Source organism: Spea bombifrons, chromosome 1, assembly GCF_027358695.1.
Source record: "Spea bombifrons isolate aSpeBom1 chromosome 1, aSpeBom1.2.pri, whole genome shotgun sequence".
NCBI classification, from domain to species: domain Eukaryota; kingdom Metazoa; phylum Chordata; class Amphibia; order Anura; family Pelobatidae; genus Spea; species Spea bombifrons.
In genome coordinates, this window is record NC_071087.1 from 4,077,119 (window position 1) to 4,088,220 (window position 11,102).

At 39.5% G+C, this 11,102-nt stretch overlaps 1 protein-coding gene across 1 annotated transcript; it reads left to right on the forward strand.

The window, feature by feature from the left end:
• Positions 1-2,974: 2,974 nt before the first annotated feature.
• LOC128490231 (vomeronasal type-2 receptor 26-like) lies at positions 2,975-9,486 on the forward strand. Its single transcript, XM_053462412.1, has 3 exons — positions 2,975-3,117; positions 3,964-4,255; positions 8,543-9,486. Exons 1-3 carry the CDS (start codon positions 2,975-2,977, stop codon positions 9,401-9,403), a joined length of 1,296 nt encoding a protein of 431 aa, XP_053318387.1. The 3' UTR covers positions 9,404-9,486.
• Positions 9,487-11,102: the final 1,616 nt, after the last annotated feature.

Genomic DNA, 11,102 nt, shown 5'->3' on the forward strand with positions numbered 1-11,102 from the left:
GGGGGAGTACTGCTCTTGGAGGGGCAGATTATTTGGGGCACCAGTATTGGGAGGGCATTGATGGGCTAAGTGAACTAACTGACTACGGAGTCAACCTGTTTGGGGTCTCCTCCTGGGTCAGTCCTATTTGGAAGGGGGAGAGATGTGACAGAACCCTCCATCACTGGGGCCCCTGGAGAGGCCTGAGAACCAGCCTCCTCCCTATCGACTATGGGCCCAGGCCTTGTAGAGACTTCTGTGTGTGGATACAGGGGTTCAGTTTCTGCTGATTTTCCCCATGTTTTATGACTCAGAGTCTCAAAACTGTAACATCAGCTGGACATCCTGTTGTAGGAAGAAGGCTATATGTCTTTGCATTGTTGATTGTCTATGTGTGAAGTGTTTCCACTGTCATTTTGTGAGTTAGTGCTTGTCTTAAGACCCCCTGTGGGTATGACTAGGTGTCACTGCTGCATACCTAATTATCAATTACGCAACAGGTAGCTGTTAATCCTGCGGGTTCCTGTTATCCATGTGTCCTGCCCATTGTCTGTCTCAAGCCAATTATATGTCTATCGTCATTCCACGTCTACGTCCCCAATTAATGTAATTACCGTATTTGCTCGATTATAAGACGAGTTTTTTTCCAGAGCAAATGCTCTGAAAAATACCCCTCGTCTTATAATCGGGGTCGTCTTCTAATCAGACCCCAAAAAAATGGCTGGGGCCATGCTGCTTACCGGTCGCGAGCAGCGTCTCTTCCGTTAGAAGCAGGAGGACAGGAAGCTTGTAGCTTCCTCACAGAACTCTATCTCCCCCTCCCTCCTCTGGGGGCGGGGCCAGAGAAGTTGCTGGTACAGCCGGTCCCCTGCAGAAGTCTTCGAGTGAGAGATCTGCAGTTCAGGTAAGGGGGTGGGGGAGGGTTTTTGGGTAAGTATGTGTGATTAATGTGTGAAGTATGTGTGATTAATGGAATGAATGAGTATTTAAATGTTTGTGAATGTGTGTTTGTGTGTGATAGCATGGATGTGTAAGGGGGGTGGGGGTTGTAGCATGGCATAGGGAGGCTGTAATCCCACTACTATCATCCCCAGGTTCCAGCATGTACTGGCTGCCTTGGCTTGATAGGAGTGTGATTGCTGTTAGCAGCAATCACACTCCTATCAAGCCAAGGCAGCCAGTACATGCTGGGTTAAAAGGCATATCATGGGGCTGAGTGGCATATAGGGGGTTAAAATGCATTTCTGGACCTCCAGAAATGCATTTTAACCCCCTATATGCCACTCAGCCCCATGATATGCATATATACCTCCAGAAATGCATTTTAACCCCCTATATGCCACTCAGCCCCATGATATGCCTTTTAACCCCCTATATGCCAGAGTGGCATATAGGGGTATAAGGCATATCATGGGGCAGAGTGGCAAATAGGGGGGGTATAAAGCATTTCTGGGGGCAGAGTGGCATAACTGGGGGGGGGCAGGTTGGCAAATAAAAGGAAATTTAAAAAATATATTTACATGAATTAATATTTACTGGTAAAACTTTTTTTCCTATAGGGTCGTCTTATATTCAGGCTTTTTGTTTTTTTCCTAAATTAATATTTTGATTTTGGGGGGTCGTCTTATAATCGGGGTCGTCTTATAATCGAGCAAATACGGTATTTATGCCTCATGTCATCCTGTCCTTCCCCCGGATAGTGTGTTGCAGGATTTGATCTAATTACTTCCTTCCTGGCATGGTAATTAGATCATGTGATATTTGTCTTGCCCCATTTCTTACTTGTGTATATATAGCTCTGTATTTGGTTTTAATAAGGGGAGTCCTGTTTTCACCTCAACATGAGTGTTGCCTGATGCTTGGGGTGGGCTGCTACGATCCTTTATTGTCCTTTCAGGACAATAGCCATGCTGTGTAGCTAAGCTTTGGATAGCCACAGTGCCAACGCAGCTCCGGTACAGCGACGCCCCCCTTCTATCTACAACGCTGGTTCTGCCTGGCGCTGAAGGGGTTAATTGTTGGTGTCCCGGCAGGAGGAAGCAAAGATTGGTGGGAGTACCCAGTTGGGGTACAGGTCGGTCCCGTCACAGAAGGCATATCAGGTGGTATTGATTCTGTTGATCACCACCTTCTTCTTGATTAATTTGCTACTACAGACTATTACTTCATGGATGTCACAACGCTCCCTGAAACGTAATCATTCTACAACTGAACTCATTATCTTCCCCCCTTCCATCTCCACTCCACTTTTCATTTCCCGTCTTGACTACTGCAACATTCTTCTGGTTTGCACTCATCTGTCTCTAATAAATATAAATTAACATGTAAGCTATTTGTTCATATTTAATAAAAACTATAATTGAGAAAACTGTATTTCTTGTTTTTATTTTCTTTTATTGGCCAACCTGCCCCCCAGTTATGCATACCTAGCCCCCCCAGATATGATTTATATCCCATATATGCCACTCTGTGTCTGTTGGCTGTTTGCGCCATATGCGTAGATAACATCCATTGCTGCCCGGTACTTCCGCTGGGGCTTCTAAGAACATTTTTGAAGAAGTGCTATTTTCTGTACTTTTTTTTTTTTTTAAAGAAAAGTTTTTGCTCAGGTTCTCAAGTATGAACATTCCTGTCCTATGTTCCAAAATTCCTAACTGTTATGTTATAAATTAGCATATTGTCGCCAAAAATGTTACCAATCAGCTAAATATTACCTACTGTAGAATTTCTTTTACTAAATGATTATAAGAATATCTGAATCTGAAGTTAAAAGAAAACCTCAGAGCCCCAACAATTAAAACATTGTTTATTTACGCTTGTACTGGGAATTTATGAAGCTTGTGTACGGAATAAACCTTAACGAATACATCTATATCTTGGAGTATTTATAAAAGCCACAGCTGCCTGGTTTAATATAGAATCGGCTGAACGCTGATATATTGTGAACCTGCAGAGCTGCCGCGGATTTTACATACAGAGAACGGCGCCGGCTGTGATGGAGCAGCGTCTGTCCAGAGCTATTCCTCGGGAGTTTGCAGCTATTTTCTTTCTGGTTATTTTGTGGCTGGTGCCTGGAACATCCGAAACTCGGAAATCACACCCTGGATGTCAACTCAAGATGAAAAGTACTGCTTTTGAGTATGAATATTACCAGGATGGCGCTATTATCATCGGTGGGCTGTTTACTGTGAATACTGGAATAAAAAAAATGTATGATAACAATAATGTTAAAGAGTATTCTTTATGTGCATAGTAAGTATTTTCTATAAGTTACATGTTGTGATGTCATGATTTAGAAGTGGTATAGAATGTTTACTTGTGATTAGTTATCATTTATCACACGTTTTCCTCTGATTGCTGTAACCAATACACAGAGCACTTCATCATTTTGGAAAACATCTTTCAATATTTACATAATATTTCTATTCCGAGACAGATTTAAGTAAGATTACAGAAAAAGGGATAACATTTGAGGGACTCTCCTAATCAAGTATAATTTATTTTAAAAAGCAGACATTTTTATTTTGTTTTAACCAGTACTGTTAGGGCCTTGGATACTGTATATCCTTACCTTGAAATTAGGTATTTTAATGAATTTTAGTTGAGGTGCCTGCACTCAAGCTAGGATATCCAAAAATGGGGACCCGTTGGCAGCCCTTGATGGCACAGATTTAAACTCTACAGCGTTGCATAATTTCCATACACTATTAAACTGTATAAAAATGACTTACAAATAATCTGAAGTTCAGACACATGGTGGAGCCCCTGCTGTCCTCTCCCAGCTCCCGGACCATCACAGGTACAGCCTGCCAGGAGATGCTGGAGATGCCCTTCCTCAGCCTGCTGCTTCTACAAAGCCCTTATTAAATTAACTAAGTCAATGTTTGTTATTTTAACAAAATAAATGATTCAGCTTTGTTATTAAGCAATCCATTTCCACATAAAACTTTTTAATTAATATAAGTTTTCTCTCTCTTCCCACAGTTTGAATGATAAAGAATACGGAACTCTCATGACCTTTTTCTTTGCTGTTGATGAGATAAATCGGAACCCAGATATTTTGCCCAATGTCACCCTGGGATATCATGTATTTGATTCATGTGGAGATAGCCAGAAATCTGTAAAGAATGTCCTGGGGATATTATCTGGCAGAAGGAGAGAAGCTCCGAATTATTCCTGCCAGAAGAAGAGTAAAATAGCTGGATTTCTAGGAGATCGTTACTCTGCCACGAGCATTGCAGCGGCACAGGTTCTCGGTCTATATGGATACACGCAGGTAAATGGCATACACACTATATGGACAAAAGTATTGGGACACCTGACTATTACACCAACAGAAAGATTTTTGATGTCGTATTCTAAATACATAAACATTAGTATGTAGTTGGTCCCCTTTTTGCAGCTATAACAACTGTCACTCTTCTGGGAAGGCTTTCCACAAGATTTTGGGTGTTTCTGTGGGAATTTTTGCCCGTTCATCCAGTAGAGAATTTGTGAGGTCAGACACTGATGTTGGACAAGAAGGTGTTCAATGGGGTTGAGGTCAGGGCTCTGTGAGGCCGGTCAAGTTCTTCCACACCAAACATGTCTTTATGGGCCTTGCTTTGCGCACTGGGGCACAGTCATGCTGGAATAGACAAGGGCATTCCCCAAACTGTTCTCACAAAGTTGGAAGCATAGCATTGTCTGAAATGTCTTGGTGCTGGAGCATTAACCCCTTCGGGACCGGGATTTTGATACTAAGGTGGCACTAAAAGACCGGAGCCGTTTTTGTGTTTTTGCTATGTCTTTCTTTAACTGTAATTTCTCTCTTATCAATTAGTGCACCCACACAAATCATTTATTGTTTTTTTAGCACAAGTAGGGCTTTCTATTGAAATAATAATTATATATATAAACCATCATTAAGTATGAAAAATATCTAAAAATGTGGGGGAAATTAGGAAAAAAAGTAAATATTTTCACAGTTTCACCTATAAAAACTTGCAACAGTGCAAATGGGAAAAAAAACTCCAAAAATGTATTTGGGTATTTGTCCTGTTTTTGGAAACACCTCATATGCCTGGTATTTTCATTTATTTTGGCACTTATAGGGTTAAATATGAATGACGCGCATCGCTGTTTCTAAACAAGATTTTTTTTAAATGTGGTATGTTGGGAGTTGCGCCCCAATAGAGGCTGGAAAAAGAAAAACTGCCCAACAAAAGTATATATTTTTTGAAATATGACATCCCAAAGTATTTTACTTGGGGCATTTTAACACTTAACCTACAGGACTGCTCAAAGGACTTGTGGGGGCTCGTTTTTGCTGTTGCTGGTCTGCCTGGCCGGCTTCCTGGCAGACCACCAGCAGCAGAGCCCCATACAAAATGGGTATTAACCCCTGGAATGCCGTGATCTTATGGAGCGATCAGGCAGCAGGGGAGTGTTGTGGCAGGTCCTTACACTTGCCTGAAGCTGCCTGTTCACTCCATGAGAGCGTCAATGCAGCGTTAACCCTTTCAATGCCGCGATCATTTTATGAAAAGCGGATTTTGAGCCGACAAAATTACTCTGTGGGAGTGATCTAAGGCTCGGGGGCAGGCTCTGGGTGGCTGTGCTGTCTGCTCAGACACCCAGACAGACAGCAACAGCAGCGCCGCCACGATCACCATGATTGTGGCAACGTGGGGGCATTTCTTTTTGAGATGACGTACCTGGTACGTCCCGCTCTGTTGGTGACATCTGATCAGGAAGTACCAGGTATGTCCCGGTCCGGGAGGGGTTAAGGTTCCCATTCATTGGAAGTAAGAGGCCAAAACGCTGATTTCAATAATTAGGTGTGTATTTTTGTCTATATAGTGGTGCACAAAGCAAGGTCCATAAAGACATGGTTGGATGAGGTATTTATATTGAACTGCAACTGTCATTTTTATAACATAATTAAATAGTTTCAGTTTGGCTTATTCCACCCGAAATGTTTATTCTGTTGCAGACCTTTGTATTAAGGGCAAAAAAGACATACATGTTGTAATAACACAATAACATAACCCTTCAGTAACAATTCAACATTAACCACAAGCTTCTATCTCTTGTCACTCAACCATTGTGTTATCCATTATACTATTCTAACAATCACAATATTATATATCTCAACAATCCCTTATTTTAGCAGATTTCATTTAATTTCACCCACTATTCACATAAAATCTATTGGTCTGTAGTTGGCTCCTTTGCTACTGTTTTTTGTGAAACGGTACTACCATTTTCATTTATTTATGAATGAGTTGACTTTTGATATTTATTGAAATGTATTGAAGAATGAATTATTGATATTTATTTACTGTTTATCTGCACTAAGCGAAATAAACAGGATGACTTGTCTTATTTATTGGCATATATTTGAAAACTATCACATTGATTGATGTAGTCTAAAGGGTTAAAAAAACACACGCGTATATATCGTTTTGTATTGATTATAACACATTTTTTTAATTTTAAATCAACTTGATTGGTTAAGCTTAAGTATTTAAAGGGTGTTACTTTACCCACAAGTCAGACAGCTTTGGAGTAAGCAGGTAGGTGCAAAACGCATCAAGCATGAGGTCTGATCCTGCAGAATCATTTTGTCTCTGTTTCTGTCTAAGGATACGAATAAAGTTTTTCCTTTTTAATTTTACTTCGCATTCATTTCTGCTTCTCCCGGATTTGCACCTGCTCATTTGATTTTTTCAAAGCCACAAAACTATGCTAGACCCCCCAATATATGTTCTCATATGTTCTCTAAATGTTTCCCTACCATCTCTGTTGACTGCTTTCACTTCCGCATCGTCAGAAGACCAAATGGGGCCAAAAAACAAACTGAAAATTTTGTCCTAATAGTTTTTGGCCCATTTGCAGGTACCTCCTGGCTACATTTATTCATTGACCATTGAATATATGACCAATACATGCACCTTAATGCAGCCCCTGCATGAATTTCTTAATTCCAGTGCTGTTATTATTCACATGTAGAGATCAAAAACAGTGCTTCAAAAACAGCATATGGATCTATACATGTAAATACGTTATATGAAATGTATTTTTTAAGTGTGTCTGGATTTATTGAAATGTCTTTTGTAGAGAGCCACCTCAGTCCACATCCCAAATTTATGTTTACACTATTGATTTTTAGTCTGCACCTTTGCCCTCCTCCTTTAACCCCTTTCTTATTTACTGTACCCACACAAGTTATATTATGCAATAATTAAATTGCAAAACAAACTGAAATCTTTGGGGGGGGGGAATAAAAAAAAAACCTCACAATAACCTGGTTGGATAAGTGTGCAGACCCTTAAACTAATACTTTGTTGAAGCACCTTTTTGATTTTATTACAGCAATCAGTCTTTTTGGGTAGGAGTCTCTTAGCATAACGCATCTTGACGTGGCAATATATGCCCGATATATGTGATGACATCTCCTGTGCGCAGCCCTCTTCAGATAACCCCACAGTTTCCGGTCTGGGCCATTCCAAAACGTTTATCTTCTTCTGGTGGATTTTGTCGATTTGGATGTATGCTTTGGGTCGTTGTTGTGCTGAAAGGTGAACTTCATCTTCAGCTTCCTAACGGACGCCTGAAGGTTTTGTGCCAAAATTGCATGGTATTTGGAAATATTCATAATTCTCTCCACCCTGACTAAGGTCCCGGTTCCAGCTGAAGAAAAACAGCCCCACGGCACGATGCTGCCCTTACCATGCTTCACTGTGGGTATGGTGTTCTTTGGGTGATGTGCAGTGTTGTTTTTGCGCCAAACATACCTTTTTTGAATTATGGCAAAAAAGTTCAACCTTGGTTTCATCAGACCATAACACATTTTCCCACTGGCTTTTGGGGGACTTGATGTTTGTTTTTGCAAACGGGCTTGGATGTTTTTCTTTGTAAGAAAAGGCTTCCATCTTGCCACCCTACCCCATAGCCCATTCATATAAAGAATACGGGAGATTCTTGTCACATGTCGCACACAGCCAGTACTTGCCAGAAATTCCTGCAGTTCCTTTAATGTTGCAGCAGGCCTCTTGTAAGCCTCCCTGACCATCTTTTAATCAATTTTGGAGGGATGTCCAGTTCTTGGTAATGTCTCTGTTGTGCCATATTTTCTCCGCTTGATAATGACTGTCTTCACTGTGTTCCATGGTAAAAAAAAGTCACACACTCAAATTTTGAAGAATATGCAAGTTTTTGTTCCCGGTGTAAACGTTTGAGGGCATGCAACCCTTCCAAAGTCTGGTCAGTAAACCAGTTAACCCCTAACTCAACCGACCATGCAACTTTCCAGTGCATAGACCCAAGAGCCTTGTTCATTAAGCTCTACCCTCATTCCTTCTTAATATTAAATTACACATTTATACAACATGTTTTGTATCTATTCCTTTCTTACTTAAGACATAGCAGTGATAACACAAATTATTAAGTGATATACACTTTCAACGATTTCTAATAATGTGATATACTTTTAAAAAGAAACATTAGCATATAATTTGATTATGTGAGATATGTTTCAATATTTTTTCTTGTTTTTCTTGTTCTTCTTGTTCTTTTCTAGATCAGCTATGGGGCCACCGACCCGCTGCTCAGTGACAGAATTCTTTATCCATACTTTTTCCGCACAACACAAAATGATCTGACTTATTATGAAGCCATTGTAAAGCTGCTGAAATATTTTGATTGGAATTGGGTTGGAATAATGACAACAAGAGATCAGAGTGGAGAGACGCAGCTCCGGGAGCTGAGCCAAGTGATCACCGGGCGCGGGATCTGCATTGAGTTCATCATCAAAATCTCAGACACACTGCAAGAAAACCACAAGGATCTGGATATCATTAAGAAATCAACATCACAGGTTATAATAGCGATCGGTACATGTCATCTGAATTGTGTTTACGCCTTTCTTAACAACAAATCTGCGCAAATGCTGCAAAATATAACACTTATCTATACATCTTCATGGTCGTATGTTTTAACTTTTAGTATAAAAACAGGCATACCTTTTAGCAGCGGTTTAAGTTTTTCAGCCCTCGTTACGGAAATTCTAGGCTTGCAAACATTTATGGAAACTGTCCAGCTATCCAACGACGTGACTGATCCCCTGCAGGAAGATATTTGGCTATTAGAGTTTCATTGTCTAACGTCAAATCGGCACAAAAGTGATTTTTTCCAATGTCTATATAATTTTACTGCAAATAACTGCACTGGAAAACAGAATATTATAGATCTGATTAGTTACAAAACTGATTCCATCCCTTATCTGACTTACACTGCGGTTAATGCCCTGGCTCGTGCTTTACACAATATGAACCGGCGTTTCAATCGTCCTGAAAAAGATTTGCTGAATTATGAATATCAAAACAAGGTGAATATACTATTAAGTTATATGTTACACGTTATGGTTTTGGAGGAATTATGAATAGTTTGGATGAGATCTGGTGCAAAAGTTTCACAGTAACTGCTGTGTTTATAAAATGGCGAGCACAAACCGCAAAACCAAAATGAACAAAAAAGCCTCACAAACTTAAATGTAAAAAAATGCACATGTCTCACTGTACTCTGGAGATGTTGCTGAACACATATTGGGGTGTTGTGTGACAGTGACCTATACCAGGAGCTGTAAATTCATACATAAAGTAGCTATGTGGGTAAAAATACACACAAAAAACACTACTGCAAACTTTGACAAAGGCTGGTAGTAGAATTTGTGCATGGAAAGAGTTAAAATACCTGGGGTGTCTAGTCTTCAAAAACATATGGTTTGATGGGGTAAATTGCATTGGCCGGCTTCAAAGATATCCGAAACAGCACATGGGGGGGAGAATTACCAGATTTGGAAAAATGGTTTTCAAATAGCAAAACGCTACCTGTACTTATTGCCCCATAACGTGCAAAAATAAAAAAGGAAAAAAATACAAACATTAGGTATTTCTAAATTCAGGACAAACAGTAGAATCTATTTAGCAGGTTTTTTCATTAGCTTTTATAGATGAGTAAAAGATTTTTCAAGTAAAAGTCTGAAAAACTCCATATTGTATACTTTTTTTAATAGTAAATGATATGATACAATCAAAATACTGAAATCTAAAGAAAGCCCTTCTTGTCCTGAAAAAAACAATCTATAACTTGTGTGGGTTAAGTAAACGGGAAAGAAGAAAATTACAGCTAAACACGAGCACCGCAGAAATGTTAAAACAGCCATTGTCACAAAGGGGTTAAGCAGCGAAATATAGATGCACATAGTATTTAGAAGAGATATAGCCTAACAACCAACACACAAATTAGGAATCTACACCCTATACTAGCAAAGATAATGTTTAAAAACGATAATACAGTAACCCCTTAAGGACAAAGCTGGGTTTTTTTGCACCCTTCACGACAATGGCTGTTTTAACATTTCTGCAGCGCTCATGTTAAGCTATAATTTTCTTCTTTATTATTTGCGGTATCCACACAAGGTATATATTGTTTGGACAAGAAGGGCTTTGGATACCATCATTTTAATTCTATCATCAAATTTACGGGGAGAAAAAAACATAAGATATGGTGAATAATTAAAAAAGGACTTTTTCTTATTTGAAAATAGTTTCTACTCATCTACAAAAGCTAATGAAAAAACCTGCAAAACAGATTCTAATATGTGTCCTAATTTAAAAACGCCCAATGTTTTGGGTTTGTTTGCAAGGGCAATAACTACAAGTAGCAAATTGCTATTTCAAAATCTGATCATACTGCCCCCATTTCCCATTTGGGACCTATTTGAATTCAATTTACCCCATGAAACCATATGTTTGAGAACGAGACACCCCAAGGTATTTGAAATGCTAACATTTTAACTCCTTCCATGCACTAATTCTATTACCAGTCAAACTTTGTGGTAGTATTTTTTTGCATTTTTCACACACATTTTACTTTTGATATGAGTTTATCGCTCCTGGAATATGTCAGTGTCAAACACCCTAATAACATCTCCTGAGTACAGTGATACCCATGCATGGGTTTGTCGGGTTATTTGGGGCTTAAAGGCCACATTTGGCTGGCACGCATTTTTTAAATTGGAATTTTGACATATGGTCATTCTCCCTCCAAGTGTTATTTGACACATTTTTTAACCCAGA